This window comes from Scophthalmus maximus, chromosome 2 (genome assembly GCF_022379125.1).
Source record: "Scophthalmus maximus strain ysfricsl-2021 chromosome 2, ASM2237912v1, whole genome shotgun sequence".
Taxonomy (NCBI): domain Eukaryota; kingdom Metazoa; phylum Chordata; class Actinopteri; order Pleuronectiformes; family Scophthalmidae; genus Scophthalmus; species Scophthalmus maximus.
The window spans coordinates 16106879-16125005 of NC_061516.1; the positions used below are offsets into that span (position 1 = coordinate 16106879).

Sequence of the window (18127 nt, forward strand, 5' to 3'; positions counted from 1 at the left end):
TGGCAGCGACCGAACGTGGAGGTTACCGCGAGAGCGAGGCGACTGTCAACAAAGACACAACCCCCGTGTAGCATTCGAGCTAGCGACTTCACCCCCAAGTCACCAGAGACACACGAGACTGTGGGGCTGTAACGGACCGCGGCGATTCGGCGTGCGAGACAGAAAAAAAAAAAAAAGAAAAGAAAAGAAAAGAAAAAAAAAATCCCCGAAAGCCCCAACATCCTCTAACGTGACATTCGCTGATGTCGACCTCCACAGTCGTACGTGCAGCGGTCGACTGCGGCTCTCGCCAGCGTCGTCGTTGACTGCCGGCGGCTTCTTTTCTTTTCTTTTTTTTCTATCCGCCGAGATGTGCGGCATGTCGGGATGACAGGAAGATGGCAAGCGGGGTTGGAAGTGAGTAACGTCGGCGCATAGCAAATGCCAGAGCATGCTATCCGCTAGCGCCGCCACCAACTTCCTGCGTGGCAGCCTCCGCTCCCTGCGGGGCAGCGCGCAGGGATTAATGGCCCCCGCTGTCACGGGGCTGACGTCCCCGTGGCAACAGCTGATTATTAGAGATCAGTTGTGCGTGATGCCCAGTGAATCGCGCCTGGCACGGTGCTGCCGTGCAACTGATGCTAAGCTCAACAGATTTATCAATGCTGTCGAGACCAGGACTGTTGTGTGTGACATTATAAAACGGGGGTTTCTGTGAAACTACGATGTGCAAAGTGTGTGTGTGTGTGTGTGTGTGTCATCGTTTTCTGTCCATGTCCACCACATCTGCAGAGCACAAGCTGCTTGTCATCGGACCAACAGAGCCATGGTCGGTGAGGGAGAAGCTGTGTCTGGCCACATCGGTCATGAAGAGTGGCGACCAGAACTGGTGCTGTCTTCTCTTCCATTTTCCATTTTGTGTAAAAAAGCTGATGCCAATAATTCTTGTGCACAATTGCATGTGTTGTACAGGTCTACGATGTAGTCACAGTTGTAGTTTGAGCATGTGTAGACGTGCCAGATGTCACACGCATGCTGTCCAGCAGTGTCCCAAGAGTATCTGTATATTTCAATATTAATATTAACCCTATGGTGGACTGACTGTCCGTGATGTTGCCCAGTGCCTGCAGGCTTTGATTTGCATAGGTTTTTGCATGAATTTATAACCAAATGTCTCCAGAAGAATACTCATAATGAACAAGCTGACAAAGTAGAGGAATTTATCCAGGGAATAAAAAGGGTGTTTCAAGACAATACTAAACTCAGATAGGAATAGTATGCTGTTGTGTACTTAGCGGGTATTTCATCGTAGGACATCTTATAACATCTCCTTACCTCAACAGGGTATCCGTCAGTAGAGCCATCAAACCATTTGCCGAACCTGGGCGACCACCGGACTGGTTCTCTCAAAAGGTATGAGCGAACCCGAGCGTGTTCAGAACTGCAGAACACAAACACCAAATTCGTTCATTATTTTGTCCCGTCAAAAAAGCTGATCTTGGGTCTCCTCGCAGCACTGTGCCTCCAAGTACTCGGAGCTCCTGGAAACGACAGAAGCCCCAAAGTGAGCACATGCGTGACCTCGATCGGGCTTTAATAGACTTGCAAGCTAAAGAAGAAGAAAAAAAAGATTTCATAGCTGTATACTGTTTAGCACATATATTGACAGTATATGCCAGAAAGTAATAACTTTGTTTACCTCAGGAGGAAGCGTGGTGAAAAGGGTGAAGTGGTGGAGACAGTGGAGGACGTGATAGTGCGCAGGCTGACCGCTGACAGGATCAATCAACTGAAAAAGTTGATCAAAGAAACTCAGGAGAAGCACAGGTACACAAGCATGAACTCTCTCTAGTGTATCTCTGACCCCAGAGCTGCAGGACCCAAACCCGTCATTATTATTATTGCTATTATTAATATTAATATTAATATCATCACTAATAATGACAACAACATAATTGTATTTTTTAATTATAAGTATCAGTCTGGTAGAGATTACAGCGGCGGTTGTACAACTGTCCTCTCTCTCTCTCTTCTCTCCTACTGTCTCTCCTCCCACCCTCTTTCTGCCCACCTCTCCTCTCTTCCCCATTTCTCTCCTCACCCCAACCGGTCGAGACAGATGACCGCCCACAACTGAGTCTGGTTCTGTCAGAGATTTCTTCCTGTTAAAAGGGAGATTTTTCTCTCCACCGTCGCCAAGTGCTTTGCTCATTGTGGGATTTGTTGGGTTTTCCCTGTAATATTGACCTCACTATGTAAAGTGCCTTGAGACAATGTATGTTGTGATATGGCGCTATACAAATAAAATTGAATTGAATTGAATTGCTTCTAACAACGTCTTTGTGGGGGGGGAAAAATCCACAATAGTGGGATTTTAAACTGTTGGGTCAACACGGTGCTGTTTTCACAGGAAGTTAAAGAGAGAGGCTGAACTGATTCAAGCAGGACACCTAGATTCCAAACTGGAGGAGTTATGGGAAGAAATTCTGCAGTAAGAAGCAAAACAAACTTTCTATCTTCACTTTTTATACAATGATACAGTGAATCTCTGCTTCTTTGTCAATCTCTATCTCGTGTGTCTGTCAGGAAGAAGAAACTGGAGGAGGAGGAAGAAGAGTCGAAAAGAAAAAGCACAGATTCTGCTTACCAGGGTATCTCCTTCCCTTATAAGTGTTTGGTTTTTTTTCGTTTGTTTTGGGGGGGGGTGTCTCACTTCAGCTGTTCAGAGCCCTGGCCTGCGTGCTGTAAGCACCATCTATTATCTGACCTCAGCTGGAAGTGTGACAGTGTTACTATGTTACTGTAATAAAAAAGTAATAAAGTAATAAAAAAGTAGTTAATAAAAACTGCATGGGGAAAATACCTTCTGAGGTATTTCTTATAACACTCACCCACTACCAGAGCTGAGGAGGTGAACGTCAGATTTCGTGTGACTGATAAGAAACGTGTCTCTCTGCCGCCCCTCCCTCCTCCAGCCAGACGGTTGGCAAAGGGCACATCGAGACGAGTGCCCGGTGTCGCCATGCACTCGCCCTCAGGCTGTAGCTCCCCAAGCCAGGAGATCTCACCAGGTGACCCCCTCGAGAGCCTGACTCTGGGCCTCGCATCGCCAAAGAATGTAAGTCTCTGAGGGTTGGGAACTTTTCAAAACAAGAGTTTGTTAGTATTTTTTTGTAGGTGCAATGTTTGTCAACAGGAAACACCTCCATGAAATTCTTTGTTACAAATTTTGCATATTAATTTTTAACTTGCCAGCACTGCTATAAGGCATGAAACATAACTTATTAATGATCATTCAGAAAGGGATCTAATCCTCCTGGTCATTCCCCCACACATCACAGACAAGAGGCGTTCACAGGTTCATCAATGAAAGTATTCTTGGATTGGTCCGTCAATGTGACTATGACCCCCCCCCCCCTCTGTATTTAGGCCAGGTTAATGACATTTTCAGAGTCTTCTGGACTTTGTACTGAAGACATCAGCCACGGGTCACTTCTGGACGACCCCACCCAAAAGAAACTCCTGTGCCAGAAAGCCACACCGACGCCATCTCCACTCCTGTCAGAGTTACTGAAGAAAGGCAGCATCTTGGCCTCGAATTCCAGACTGGTACGTCGAGAGGACTGAACGAATGATGCCCACAGTGCCAAGCTCTGTAATTCATATGTTCAGGTCTGCAGGGGCATCCCATCCTTTTCCTGTCATTTGTAGAGTCACTGTGTATTTAGGGAGCTTTGCCGTTTTGTCTTCCACTTTTTTGTGTTTTAGGCAGATGTTTGTTTTTTCAGTTTTTGTAGATTTTAGTCAGTTTTGCAAATTTGGAACACTCTTACAGACCAATCTGTTTTCACCCTGGGACAACTGAGGGTTGGATTTTTTATATTTACACCAGGCTTTGTAAAGTTGGATGGAATCACACAGCTGTCTCCAGTTAACTCCTCACCATTCCTATATGGTATGATTGTCCATCGCAGCCAAGGAGCTGTCATTCCGTCAGTTCCTGACTAATGTTGTTTTCCACTGGTTGCTGGGCAGTTACCTCTTAGAACTGTCAGGCTCGTTCCATGTTGTTCAGTATGTTTTCAGGTTATCCATCCTTCCGTACATACCATAGTCTGTGCTACTGTACAGTGGGTGGACCCCACTCTACTCATGTACTCTATATACAGTACATATGTATCTCTATCTGTCCGTCCCATTCTCCTGAACTCTACTGCGTCCAAATTTTCAGACAAATATCTAATTAGATAAAACAATGAAGTGACGACGTTATCTATCAAAAAGGGCAGCGTCAATGTGACATCATATCATAAAATTCGGCAAAAGGGCTTTCCTGAAAATGATTTACCGACCAGATTGCGACCATATTTCCTGCCAACTGACTGGTTGGCAGAGTCATAAAAACCACGAGGCTGTAAATTCTGTTTCATCAAACCTCCTGTGCTCTTTGTGAAATCCCAACATGTCAAAATAAGATGTTTGCCTTCTAATATTCCTGTGGAAAAGCTTCTGATCTGACTGGCGGTGCTCTCTGTAGAGCCTACATTCATATGAACTCCAGTCAGTTGGAGAAATAACACAACATTTAGATGTTTAGCCTTCAAATTGCATTATTTATAATAAATGCAGTGTGCATACAAAATGCACTCTGACATCATGGATCGTTATGTGGGATTCAGCAGCAAAATACTCGTGCTGGAATTTTTTTTTTAACATGCTTGTGTGCGTTTCAATCCCAGATTGGAGAGTGTGACGTGTCCACTGGAAACATGATCGGAGCACATGACTTGCAGCTGGCTCTGCCGAGTCAACCTCTCTCTCAGGCAACAGGTACAGATACTGCGATTTCTGTTCATGACTGATAAGACTTACACTATCCATTTGAGCCTGGCGGGATTTATTTGTTTTCAGGAATTCCCATCACAGTGAAAACAGACATATGAGCTTTCATTCCAGTAAAGACTGGTAGAAGACTAGTAGAATTTTTAACCCGCCCCCCAAAACATATCCCGTGTATAGGCATTGTGCCATGTGTTAATTTTACTCCTTGCATTCTAAATGCACGCATGCTTTCAATACAAACATGCTAATATTGAGTAACTGTTACTGTAAACATGCTGCCTAGCTGAAAGCCTCCGCTGCTTTGTCTGCCCTCTGCGCTGTGTGTTTACGAGTGTGTATGGATGTTTGCGTAGCAGGTGCCCCGATGTTGTCCCGTCTCTTGGAGGCGGGTCCCGCGCAGTTTTCCGCTCCATTAAGTTTCATGGTCAGTGCAGACTCAGTCCCCAGCGCTCCTCTCTCTGCCGCCACTCCTCTTCCTGTTGACTCCACTGCCTCAGCGAGTACAGGTCTGTCCACTCTGACCAGTGTCCCAACCACTCTGTGCTCCATCTGCAGGTCCCAACCGCTCCACATCCCAGATGTCACCTGCTCTGTAGCCGCAGAATTCAATTTCACACCCTCAGTTTGTGGGACATTCCCTCTAAATCTAGCAGATATGGAAAATAATAGCTAAATTACACTAATTTAGAAAACAAATGACTGTGCAGTGACAGAACATTGGCACAAGACTTATTATGTGTCTTATTTCACAAATGTTCCCAAATTCGCACCTTTTTTACACAATATCATACCTCAGAGGGATGTGATAACATACTTGTGATGCTAGATAACTGGAAATTACTAAAAACATTTTTTTTGAATATCTAAGAAACTAAAGGCCACGGCTGTGAAATAGACATTTAAAAAAAGGCTTTCACAAACTGCTGCTATTGCTAGACTAAAAACTGCATTTTAAAAGTTGAGAATCAGCTGTTGTATGTGTGCAGTGGTGGACGTGATGGTTGTGTTTGTCTCTGCAGAGGATAAGGTGTCGGGGCTCAGTGAGGAAGAGGAGACCTACATGGGAGACGAGCTGGACCTCAAGACTGTGGGGGACATCATCGCCATCATTGAAGACAAGGTGCAAAAGGACAAAGTACTACATATGTTTTTACGGCAGTGTACTCACCCGCTTCACTGCTGAGATTTGCGAACTGTAATCCATATTTTGTGACCCATGTTTTCATAAAAAAAAAACAGCCCTCTGAAATATTCTTTGAGATACAGTCACATCTCTTCTTTTCCAGGCAGATGAGGCGGCAGAGGCTTTGGACGCAGCTGCAGTTGAGGCTGCTCTGTCCTTGTGTGAGGAGAACGGCCACGCTCTGTCCGGCGCCTGGCAGACTGGGCCTTTCCAGCCCCACGAGCCTCACCCCTCAGTGCCCACAAGGGCTCCACGGTCGTCATCTCTGCTCTGTAGCCTGGAGGGGAAGACTGAGGTGTTGGAAGTCCAGAATGAGAATTCAGCCTCGCTCTCTTCTCTGTGCAACAGTCAAGATCACTGTCTCGCAGTATTCCCCGCGGGACTGAAGAGTGTTCCTCTCAGCTCCTCATCCTCATGCAACTCGAAGAGTTTGGAGCGCTGCCCCGCCGGAGCACCTCCACGGCCTCAGGCACTGAGAGGAACCGGAGAGGCGGTGCACCCGAAAGGCAGAATTTCCTCGGATGTTTCCATTAAATGTGAGCGAGAGAAGTGGTCACAGCAAAGACCTAATAAATCCCACGGAGGTATGCACACCCGTACATAAATATAAGTGTCCACTTCCTTCAAAACATGCAGTTTCCTTAACATTTTACTCATTCATCTTTACTCTCTTTGCAGACTTGGCATTAGAAGAGAAAAGGCATCCCAAGGTACAGCACCCTGCAAACATTAGCTTGCGATTTCTGTGCTGAAATGCCAAAAGCGTAGAGCCACAGTTGTAAGCGTTGTGTTAATCTCTCTTCATTTTTCTCCATGTTTGCAGGAGATGAAGGCAGCGAACGGAATATACGTTGGGCGAGTTGAGGACGCCTCCGGCACTAAGGTGGACAGTGAGATCAACCGGCCAGAGGTGTGTGGAGAGGAGGACGGCGATGGGGCAGAGGGATTCTCGTCGGAGCCCGATGGCGAGACGGAGCCGGAGCCTGCAGCCAGCGAGAGCGAGGACGGATACAGCCTCCACATGGCCTCCTCGTCCCTGCAGCTCCACACGACAGCAGACTCCATCGCCAGCAGCCCGGCCTCGTCGCAGTTGTTAGTGTAAACTCATTCAGGCGCACGTAGCGACGAAACGACCCGTCACGCATGAGAGATGATCAGGTTCTGTTCGATAACACTTCTCTTACATGACATTTCTTTTTTCCTCCCCATCAAACCATCATCGTGCAGTTCTGTGTGCAGCGAAGACCTGGAGGCACTACAGGCCCACAAGATCTGGAAGAAAGCCATCATGCTGGTTTGGCGCGCGGCGGCAAATCACAGGTCAGAGTATGAATCGTGACAGCAACGCAGTATATTTCCCTTTTTTTAAATTTCTTTGTGTCATTACTGGAACAGATTTATTTATGTCTGTAACCTGTTGTACTGTAGGTACGCAAATGTCTTCCTGCAGCCAGTCACAGATGATATTGCACCTGGATACCGCAGTATTGTTCACAGGTAGGCACAGGATATTTTTGCTGTGGTCATTGTTTTTTTTTTGCTGGATGACATTGGACATTGGTCTGGACTGTCTCTTCCTCACTCTTTTCTCTTTTCTCTTCTTCAGGCCGATGGACCTGGCCGCCATAAAAAAGAACATCGAGACCAGTCTGATCCGGACCACCGCTGAGTTCCAGAGGGACATCATGCTGATGTTTCAGAACGCCGTCATGTACAACAGCCTGGACCACGACGTGTACCACATGGCCCTGGAGATGCAGCGCGACGTCCTGGAGCAGATCCAGCAGTTCCTGGCCACGCAGCTCATCATGGAGACTGCAGAGTCTGGCATCAGCGCCAAGAGTCTGAGGGGCCGTGAGAGCACACGCAAACAGGACTCGACTGACAAGGTGCTTCACTAGAATTTTGACAAAAGCAGAGAGTACAGAAGAAGAGACAAGGGTGAGACAACAGGCTGACTTAAAGGTAGAAGAAAGTGAAGTTAAACTAGATCTGCCGGCCATTTTCCAAAGTGTGACATTGGCTTTTAGAAGGATTTCCTTTCAGATTGCCATTGGTTGTGCAGTCTCTTTGAAAAGACTTGAAACACTTGTGTGGTAGAGGATAATCTGCCACACAATTGAAGATGCCCAGTCAACTGTTTTCATTCAAGAATCTACCAAATTCATTTTTACTTTTCAGAGTATAGTTTTGGACATTGACTTTTAGAAACAAAGGCAACACGGTGCTCTGCTATGTTTCGCAAATACGTTTCAGCCAATGGTCGACTGAGAGTACGACATGTTTGTTTCTGTTTTTTAAACATGTTATGCTTTGGAAAATGGTAGGTGTTCCTGTAATAATGCAATAATGTAAAGGATAATTTCTGATAACTGTTAACCAAAGCATAATGTAAGTGTTTACATTCTACCCTAAAGACAGCTATTGATTTCACTTCATTTCACAACAGTATGAAAATGAACCGGCAGAATTTTTCAATATCTAGTCATATTTAGTTTTTTGCATGATATTTGCATGATAATGTGACTGAGTGAAAAACGGCTGATGTTGATGTTGTGCTACTTGCAACTATATTACTGTACCACAAGAATAGAACTTGACACACTAATGAAGTAGCAACAGTAGCTACATCATTTTTTTTACTAATATTATGTTGATGAAAATGAGATATTTTATGCATTTTCACAATGTATTGTTCTCCAAACCAGTAGTTTGCTGGAAATAAGGTGAGGTGATTGTAAAACTTCATGCTGTGCTTTGGAAAACAGTTGACAAGAATATATGTCTGTAGTGTATCTTGTTGCATGTAGTTGAAGAGCTCAACATGCTGGTATGTTACGTATAGGAATGATGTGTGGGTAAGTGGTGCAATTGCAGTGCAGTGAGGATATGGATACCTGGCAATATACTAATTAATGGGGGGGTGTTCTAATAGCACTTCTCTCAAAGTTCAGTTCAGCCTTTCCTCGTGCTGAATGTTGCGTCTTTCTCGCCGTTACTCTCGCTTGCTCTTGACACTTTTGTGTCACACCTCTGATGTGCCTCGTTTTCCTCTTGCAGGACACTGTCTCCATGTCTTCTCCTGCCTTCCTCCTTTCTCTCTTTGTAAGTACCCGTCCTAAAGCCTTTTTAAACTTTAACCTTCTTGTCTTTTTCACCCGAAGCAAACAATATAACAGACACAATTGTTGCACATGTCAAAACAAAGAGAAACTCATTCGTATAGAACTGAAGTCTGTACAGTTAGAGAAGTAAAAAGCTGGTTTCAGCTCAGTCACATACTTTGAGTGAAGACTAAACAGACTGTGGTCTAATGTGGTGGCTTTGCTCTCTCTGACTGTAGGATGGAGGCACCAGGGGGCGCCGTTGTGCCATAGAAGCCGACCTCAAGATGAAGAAATGAATATCTAGTATGAAACTTTTGCTCGACTGTGTACCCAGGTTGTACCGAAAGGTGACGCCACAAGGCCGAACTTGACCTCGGTCAGTTGCACATATTCTCACTCTGCATTTTATGCAGCGTAAACTTTATTTGCACTCTAGATTATATGGGTAGAAGATAATGTGGAGGAAGATCCTTTCCTCTTGAGACAGCCATACCGACATGGATTACATACTGCGTAATCCCAGATTACAATGGGACATTCAGAAAGACTAGGTCATAGACGTAGCTGCAGATCACTAAGACTTAGCCTGCTCTAAATTCCATCAGGTTATTTAAACGGAGGAGAAAGTTTCTCCTTTGTCCACGTGGGCTGCAGGGGCCTGGTTGGATTTTTAATTTTGACGTGAAACCGGAGGCCAAAGACTCTCATTAATCTAATTTCTGACAGTCTGAGTCCCGAAAAACTGATTGATCAGTGGGGCATGTACTATTTTCAAACAGAAACATTTCCATTACTGGTATGACATTTTTAAAAATGATTTTAAATTTTCCATTTTAAAAACTTGTAAATGTTTGTGATGAGTTGATTTTATCTGTGGTACACTTCCAGTGAAACAGTACCTCCATGCATACTCTTGTTGTTTACAGTGTTTTTGGGGAAAAAAAATAATCAAATGTAAAAAAACTGTTATGTGGACTTTAAAATGTTAAAAAACAATAAAACTGTATTAAGTCCCCCAAATGTAACGCTTGAATTGCACATTGTCTCCCCAGTGCAAACCCAGAACATACCGCTGACACACCACTGCAGTAACTTGCAACTTATCATTGATGCTTTAAAGTAGGTTTTTCCTTTTATTTATTTTTTGTGCAAAAGATAAAGGCCTGATATTCATTTAGGGAATTTCAGTTTTTTTTTTTCTGCCCTTGTTTCATATTTATGTCTGGTTTGCCAAATTTGTGGCGCACATGTTTAATTTACTGTGTCAGTGGGGAAGCTTGCAGATCTAGGATTGGGTTTATGAATCTGTTAAAGCCACAGTGGCCGTATCGCACAAAACTATTGAGTTCCATGAGCATCAGAACAGAAATACGTGACCACTGTTATGTTTCATTTACCTTTTCTGAACATGGCGGCCTACACACAGAGGGGACACAGCATCTTCCACAAAGCTGCCACTCTGGTGTAGGACGAGTCATAGTGGTGTTTTTTTCTTATTTGTTCTGTGTTATGTCAATTGGACTGATCAATAAAACTAATGCACTGCTTTTATTGAACCAGGGCCAATTCATTTGCAAGATCCTAACTGACGACTCCTCAATGCTGTTGCTGTTGTCAACTTGCACTTTGTCTCCTCTCCTTTCTGTCCAACGTGCAAATACATTGTGTTCATGTTTTCAGTATGATCGTGTCCACTTTGTCTTTCTTCATCGCAGTCAATCTAAAATAAATCTCAGCTTTAATTTCAGGAGGTTTTACATCAATGCAGAAAGAACTGTGAGAATTATTGCCCTTTAAAGACACGGGGCCCGACCTGCAGGGGTTCAGTTGGGCTACTTAATGACTCTTGAGTAGCTGTGCAGTTTTTCAATATTAATTTGTGCGTTAAAGAGCTCATGTGGCTCAGAAACGACAGAGAGGGGATGCAGAGTTTAAACAGATGTTTCAAGGGACATATCAAAATCAACAAGATATATTTTTTTAAAGCAGGCGTGCACATGAAAACTAGAACAGTAAATCAAAAATGCTCTACAGGGCAAGGGCGTAGGTTTCCTCATTGAAGTTCAGGAGTCAGACGCTCCCTCTTCCACTCATTTCTGTCCAGCCCATTGGAATTAAAGCTCAGACTTTAATGCAGTATCTATTGTTTGATTTTAAATATGTGCTAAAGCTCAGCGCACGAAGAACAAAATGTGTATCTGTCTCACATACATTCAGTCCAAACACGCGACAACTCTTGATTGACAGCAACAGAGGTGAAGGTATGTTGGTGTGCAGCTCAAATGTTGGCCGAGTGCCCTCAAACTCGGATACCGTCTTAACATTTAGTCTGTGAATTAAAGTTATCAAAAATCGTACTCACTCCTTGTCCTCTGGATGTGCTGATCGGCTTAAAGGTTCCAAACATCACCTGGAAATAAGTGAAGACACACCCAGGCCCCGACTGACAGCTATGCTTCACATTGTGATCAGCCTACATTAACTGAATACCACTGTTAAAAACATTATACTTCATGTATAGTTTTCTGATTTCTGTACTGATGCATAACCACCAACTATGTGGGGGCTGTCTCACATTGTGCGGAATGCATGCGTCGCCTGTATCCTTCATTTACGGGCTCAATAATGTGACCAAACACACGCTCAAAGAGTCAAACCAGCGCGGAATCACAAATGAACGAGTCAGAGTAAATTCTTGATACACATTTAATTTTTCTGGTATTTTTGGCTGAAGTGCACTACCACACTGACTTGATACCAAAACCTGATTTGTGAGTATCACAGTAAAAGTTTTAAGATGTCTGTGAGTTACAGTGTGGCCCTGAATATTCTAAGAAACATTTAGTGGGTCAGTAGTCATGGATGTGTGTTCACCAAAAGAAAGAAAAAAAATTAAATAAAATGCAACTAATAATACACTCTCACAGCGATGCATGCAACTGACATAATATGGAAAACAGGATTTAATATCAACTTAAAAGTGCTTGAGGTGAACCTGAATCTTTCACAAAGATTAGAACAGCTAAGGCAGTTTGGTAATCTTAGTGCACAACAACACGTATCAATGTCTGTATAGGATTTGAATCAGAGGGGGCCGGTTAAAGAAAAGAATATTGATTCACAAAGTTAGTGTCCTACTCATGACAAGACCTGACAAGTCACAACTCTGTTTCCTATCTGTGGGAAGAAGTTCAACTGTTAATACTGATCACGTTTAGATTTCAAAACAATGTATTTTGTTATATAAATATGAATAATGTTATGAATAAATAAGCAGGTGCAGGATTTAAAAAAACATTTAGAAGTTTGAGCTGAAAAGCATTTTTTCCTTGGACAAAATTAAGCTTGTGCATGTGTTATGAAACTGTGCAGGACTGTGTGGTTTTTTTGGGGCTGAACTGAGTTCCCTGCTTGTGACAAAGTGCCTTTTTTTTCTTCTTAAACACATAACAGTCATTTCTCACACTTAAACTTCAAACGAATCGTTCCCGAATGGCAGAAGCTTATTAACCGAACACACATGGAAGCAGCGGTGCGAGAATTCGGAAGCTCGACTGTCGATGAAAGCTCAATTTGTTGGCAAGAAAAACCCTTTATGATAAAACACATTAATCAGAAAAATGCGGTAATTCTCTACTGTGTGCTCCTGTATTTCTAGAGGTCAAACTGCCTGACGAACCATTGTGAAAACGTTTCAGTCCTTTCTAATATCTGATTAGTCCATTATTCAATCATTAATAACAAGGTTCTCTGTCATTTCACAGTATCGAAGCTCAACAGTGTTATTTAAGTCAACGGGCCTCATGCGAGAACATTTCCTAAATTTGTTTCGTACGAACAGGCCACGTCAGATTAACCAAAAGCTTCTTTTTCCAGAAAAGTTTGTAAATTACGTGCGTAAACATGATGAATGCCACCTGCAGACTGAGTTTGGTGACTCATACGACGGGTCTGGATCACTCAGAAATTCTGTTAGTGCTTTAAAAGAAAACCCCAAGTCCTCCTACATCACTCGCATGCACAATTTAAGAATAAATCTGTCCGTACGAACCTTCTTGCACGAGGCCCAATGTTCTTAATTAGTTCCAATAGAAAAAAAAGATGAGCCAAGATGCTCACATAACATTCACTCAGTTAACTATTGAATAAATACACCTACGATTTAAGCGACGGCACAAAAACATTCAAGAAAAATAAAGAGTTAAACTAGAAAACCTAAACAAATAAAACGTGTGTGAACATAACTGCCTTCAGAACCCAGAGAGAGACACGGTATGTGTCATGCCATTTCTATAAGAAAGTTTAAAGGCTCTGACACATCAAACACACCGCCACAGTGTTTGCACGCGATACTGCTACCGTCGCAGCCGAGGCGGGCAGCGGACATGCAACTCTTATTTTTCTACTATCAAACAGGAGAGAAGGCACATTGTTTCCAGTGGCATAATCTCCCACTGACTGCACTGTACCCAAAGAGATTTCTTTACAAAGTGGCCAGATTGGATAAATTACACACTTCGAAAAAACGCATGATTGTAAAGTCAGTAAAGAAACGCGCTCTGCTCTCAGGACGGTCTTCATTTGCCTCTCTGACGGCCAACCAGTCGATGCAGTTTCTCACAGTGGTCAAGCCTCATCGACTCGGCCTTCTGCTTTAGCCGCTCGTCTCGGTACAGTTGTCCAAGGTTTGCCAAGTCAGACTCTGAAAAGGAGGACAGTGACAAAAGGGAAGAAAACTGTCAGCTTTTAGCATTTAAGCAAAACATAAATACAGTCATTCGCTTTCTGGTAGAGTTAGATGACAAAATAGTTAAATGGAGAGATTTACACCACGCTCACATCGATCACTTTAGCCAGCAGCAACAAGATCCACCTGCCTACACCTCTAAACATCCAAGTCATGTGCAGTAATTTGTGAGTTTGTGAGTCACAGCTTGGTCTGCTTATGTCACCGGACACAACATAAGATTAGATTTCACATAGATCCAAGTGATACCTGCACCGTAATCACTTACTCTGCTGCTTCTCTTTCCAGCAGCTGCTCTGCAGGTGTTCAATATAGTCGCTCTCGATTGTTTTCTCAAGCTCATCCAGCGCAGCTCCGTGGTATTCCTTCTCAAAACTCTTGTCCACATAGTACGGTACGCCCATGTGCTGAGTCTCCCTGGACACCACCAGCCCCACGGCCCTGAAACCCAGACAGACGTGTCAGATTCATTCGGTGAAACTATGGCGTTAACGATTGTGGGACCCGAGTGGTTTGTTTTAAATGACACTGTGGTGACGTTGATGCTGGGAAAGACTCACGGCTTATAGAAGAGACTGTAGGGCGGGGTGGTGGCCATCATCTGAGTAAACACTGATATGAGGATTAGCACGAGCACGGGGAGAAGCTGCAGCAGCGCTGTGAAGGTGTTCTGTGGGAAGAGAAAATCCGAGAACAGAATACGTTATGAAGGCTGCACTGATACAATGTGTTCACTCCAGCATGGCACTTTTGTTTCTTGGAATTGAACCATGGTGCTTCACACCAATAAAGGCTCTTCAGGTACAAGCGTCCTCAAAAAGCTCCTTTGAACATGCTTTTCCACGTCACACCCTAACCCACAATTAATTGTGCATCTCCACAGGAGGATCACAACATCATACTGCGATTGTTTAAAAAAAGGGATTTATCTTCATGTATTGTGAGTCACTGACCTGACTCTGGTTTTCTTCCACCACCACCTCCTCGCGCCTCTCATAAGCACGCCGACGACGAGGCTGATAGAACTGAGAGTAGGAGGCTCCCTGGTTGGTGTACACGTGGATATTTCCTGTGGAGAGACACACAGTCCTTTTGCATGTACACTTCCACCACAACACAGGGGATAATATTTATACTGACAACAATGATCAATACTACAGCTAATAATGACTTGAGGATTATTTGAGAGATTTTAAGATGAAATCAAAGTGTTTGTTTCATCCCTCCTGATTCGTCGGGCCTGACGCTGACACTCACCTGTGGGAAACCTTCCTCCAAAGAAAATGTTGAAGAGTTCCTCGGGGGAAATGTCGGCCTCAAAGTCTCTGTGGAAGTTGCGGTAGTGTCCGTGCCGACTGTGGCTGGATTGTTGGGGTGTGTTTGAAGCTGCAGACTGGTCTCCGTACTGGTCATACTGCTGCCTCTTCTCTGGATTGCTCAGTACTGCATATGCATTACCTATTGCTGTTGGGAAAGGAGGGAGGGAGGACATTACGTTAAAATCAGAATAGAACAATCAATCATTCTGGGAGGCAAAAGTTTATATTAATGAACTTTCTGCTATTTGGTGAGAGGCTAAAATTTTCCTTTCTCCGTTGCCCAAACTCGTACCTTTGAAAGCGTCTGTAGCTCCAGGAGCGAAGTTCTTGTCGGGGTGAAACTTGAGGGCCAACTTCCTGTACGCCTTCTTCAAATCCTCATCGCTTGCATTTTTGGAAAGACCAAGGATTTCATAAAAGTCCTTGCAATTCTTTATCCTGCAACAACAACCAATAATGGATATCAGAACACGAGCCTGAACTGTCAAACTCATATGAGGTTAGTGAACATCTCACCATGGTAGAGATGTTCACAGGACATCTCCATTGTTATATCGAAATACAGAGTAGGGATGCACCAATCCAATGCTTATATTGGATATCAGTATGATACTGATTCAAGTCATAGGACCAGGGTGGGGAGCTCAAACTCGTATCAACAGAATCATATCGTACAGCTGTGATTTACGCTGCAAGTTGCAACATAGTGAATCTGACAAACGGTTTTCATTTCACTGCTTCCCAACTGATCAGCAGCTGAAAAGACAATGATAGTTCAAATCTGCAGGGACATCGGACCATGTTTCAAGGAAAAAAATATATATAGCTCATTCGATCACATCCAACATTACCTGTTTGATACTCTTACGTAAAATTTAATTCTGAAACATCATTACACATCTGGGACACATTTATTGAAGCCTGGAAGTGAAATGCACCTGGAACCAAGCTTGTGATCTACTGACATTCCTAAAGTCGGGTGAAAAGACACCATGACAGTAAACATTACATGGCAAGCTTAAAGAAATGTGTCCAGCAATATGTTACTGAGGTTGCACAGGTCTTAAAAGTAGAAACACGCATATGTTGCATTTGGTGTTAATGGGTTAATTAACCACTGGTATCAGATAGATACCCAAAGCCCTGGTGTCGGTATCAGGACTGAAAAGACAAGTAAACGGAAACTCAGTGGCATTTCCAGTCCATGTGAAAGCTACACTTACGATTACTAGTACTATCATTTTGTCCAGCTTCATTGGGAAAAACATATTGCTCAGTCACAGCAAACTTTTTGATACATTTTTTTTCCTGGCAGAGTATGGTATCTGTGGACAGGCCACCACAGTTTGAAAAACAAATGTCAGTGAGGAAAGAGTCCCTGTTCACCTGAGAACGCCCTGGCGTTGATCCTCGGTGTAGCTCTTCTTTTCGTCGCCGCTCACTTCACTGTTCCTGATGTCCTCGTCTCTCCAGCCGGACGGCGGGGGCACGTGGTTTGCCTCGGGGGCAGCGGTGCCTCCATTCCTCACTATGGCGTCTATCAGCACTACGGACAACAGAGTGTCCGAGGTCAACTGACGGTTCAGGTGGAAATACAGAAAGCTTGAAACAAGAAACCTGTTGGTATCATTCCAAACCCCCCCCCCCCCCATGGAAAAGATGGTTAGTCAGCAACAGGAATCCAAATTTGAGAACCTGAACATACATACGGGTACGAAGTCATGAAATGATTACACGGTGTTTGAACAGCTTGGAGGCGTCTTGACATAACTGTCAACACCTCTGAAACGCCGACATGTCATGATGGTGGCGGAGAGAGCTGTCAAACCTCATTGCTCCAAAGTAACTCCCATGAGTTTAAAGATCTGGTGACGCTGACAGTCATGGTGTCTGCTTCACATCATTTAATGAACAAAAGATTCAGCGATGCCTTTGTGCAGGACGTGCAGATATTTCTCCACTCGTTTATTATCCTCACCCATACATACAGTATGAGCAGAGTGACACCGACCTGCAGGGAAAGTGTGCACCAGGTTTTTCCACATCCTGCACACCGTATGCAATATGACACAGACGGCCTACCTCGTGCATGTTGCGTTCAAAGAGCTTAAAGTAAAAACAAATATGAACGCTTGAGACTCAGTTACTATGACGCTGCTGCAAAAGCGGTTACGCAGGGAAACGATCTGATTTTAACACAGCGCCCCCTCACAGTCTGCGGTGACGTCATGGAACTGCAGGGGGGAAGGGAGCCGCGAGACGGTGCAGCCTGAGCTAACAGCATCAAAGTATTGACACAACAAACACCATCTGGAAAAATGCGACAATGTCTTTGCAAAAAACATTCACTGTCCGCAGTCTCGGCTGGGATGCGCTAGGCGGTGGAGCTGCGTTAGCTTGACGCAGCGTTACAGCCGTAGCAAGGCAGCTAATTTTACCTCTGGCCCGGGTGCTCGGGTAAATGTTCTGCGCTTCGTACAGCAGCTGCAGCGCGCGGTCTTTCCGTCCCGAGCGCAGACACAGCTTCGCCTTCTCGATCAGCCGGTCCGCTTCGTCTTTGTCCATGTCGCCGTTGCACCCGTGAGCCTTGTGTTCTGCTGATGCAGCTGCCGCCGTCCGCAGACGCAACGTGCGTCCGTCTGTGTGATATCAGCCGCCGCAGAGACGATTAGCTTCGGTTACGAGCAGCTGCGCAACGTTAGCTAGGTCCGAGCGGTCCGAGCCCGCGGCCGCTCACTGTCCGAGGAGCACACGACAGTGCTGGTCGTCAGGTTTGCGAACCGGCCAGCGGCTGTGCCATTTCTTTTATTTTAATCTGTTTGAAAAGCTAAAAGTCTGTGAATGAAATTGCCAAGCAGTCTTGTTTGTTATTTCAGCTCCAGGTTTAAAGGGGCCACCGTCCACTTAAACCGAGCCAATGACGCTGTGACAAGGGGCGGACACCGAGACG

The 18127-nt window shown here is 44.4% G+C and overlaps 2 protein-coding genes across 13 annotated transcripts; one reads left to right on the plus strand and one right to left on the minus strand.

The window, feature by feature from the left end:
- The first annotated feature begins 3 nt into the window (after nucleotides 1-3).
- LOC118299995 (bromodomain-containing protein 8) lies at nucleotides 4-10793 on the plus strand. Of its 12 annotated transcripts, none has more exons than XR_004790029.2 (20): nucleotides 5-396; nucleotides 772-868; nucleotides 1323-1392; nucleotides 1494-1543; nucleotides 1684-1806; nucleotides 2390-2470; nucleotides 2566-2630; nucleotides 2955-3097; nucleotides 3409-3588; nucleotides 4719-4809; nucleotides 5175-5327; nucleotides 5841-5956; nucleotides 6108-6588; nucleotides 6683-6714; nucleotides 6828-7102; nucleotides 7232-7324; nucleotides 7433-7501; nucleotides 7611-7969; nucleotides 9065-9109; nucleotides 9348-10793. XR_004790029.2 is itself a non-coding variant. In XM_035624020.2 (20 exons), the coding sequence occupies exons 1-20, from the start codon at nucleotides 378-380 to the stop codon at nucleotides 9405-9407; spliced, it is 2526 nt and encodes an 841-aa protein (XP_035479913.2). In that variant the 5' UTR covers nucleotides 5-377; the 3' UTR covers nucleotides 9408-10793. The 12 variants fall into 12 exon arrangements, 10 of the variants coding, with proteins under 10 accessions (XP_035479910.2, XP_035479917.2, XP_035479913.2 ...); XR_004790028.2 differs by having other exon boundaries at nucleotides 7611-7945; XM_035624020.2 differs by having other exon boundaries at nucleotides 7611-7893.
- A 1006-nt stretch (nucleotides 10794-11799) lies between these two features.
- On the minus strand, nucleotides 11800-18112 carry dnajc18 (DnaJ (Hsp40) homolog, subfamily C, member 18). The gene is made up of 8 exons (XM_035624027.2): nucleotides 17616-18112; nucleotides 16564-16723; nucleotides 15470-15615; nucleotides 15116-15322; nucleotides 14812-14927; nucleotides 14419-14528; nucleotides 14127-14299; nucleotides 11800-13813 (listed from the first exon to the last, which is right to left on the minus strand). The coding sequence occupies exons 1-8, from the start codon at nucleotides 17740-17742 to the stop codon at nucleotides 13689-13691; spliced, it is 1164 nt and encodes a 387-aa protein (XP_035479920.1). The 5' UTR covers nucleotides 17743-18112; the 3' UTR covers nucleotides 11800-13688.
- Between the last annotated feature and the right edge of the window lie 15 nt (nucleotides 18113-18127).

Coding starts and splice junctions, on each gene's coding strand:
- LOC118299995 (XM_035624017.2), top strand. Junction 869..1,322: donor AAGAGTGGCGACCAGAACTG/GTGCTGTCTTCT, acceptor TTACCTCAACAG/GGTATCCGTCAGTAGAGCCA. Junction 4,810..5,174: donor ACCTCTCTCTCAGGCAACAG/GTACAGATACTG, acceptor ATGTTTGCGTAG/CAGGTGCCCCGATGTTGTCC.
- dnajc18 (XM_035624027.2), bottom strand. CDS start 17,742: ATGGACAAAGACGAAGCGGACCGGCTGATCGAGAAGGCGAAGCTGTGT. Junction 16,724..17,615: donor CCCGAGCACCCGGGCCAGAG/GTAAAATTAGCT, acceptor TGTTGTCCGTAG/TGCTGATAGACGCCATAGTG. Junction 15,616..16,563: donor CAACGCCAGGGCGTTCTCAG/GTGAACAGGGAC, acceptor TTGTTGTTGCAG/GATAAAGAATTGCAAGGACT.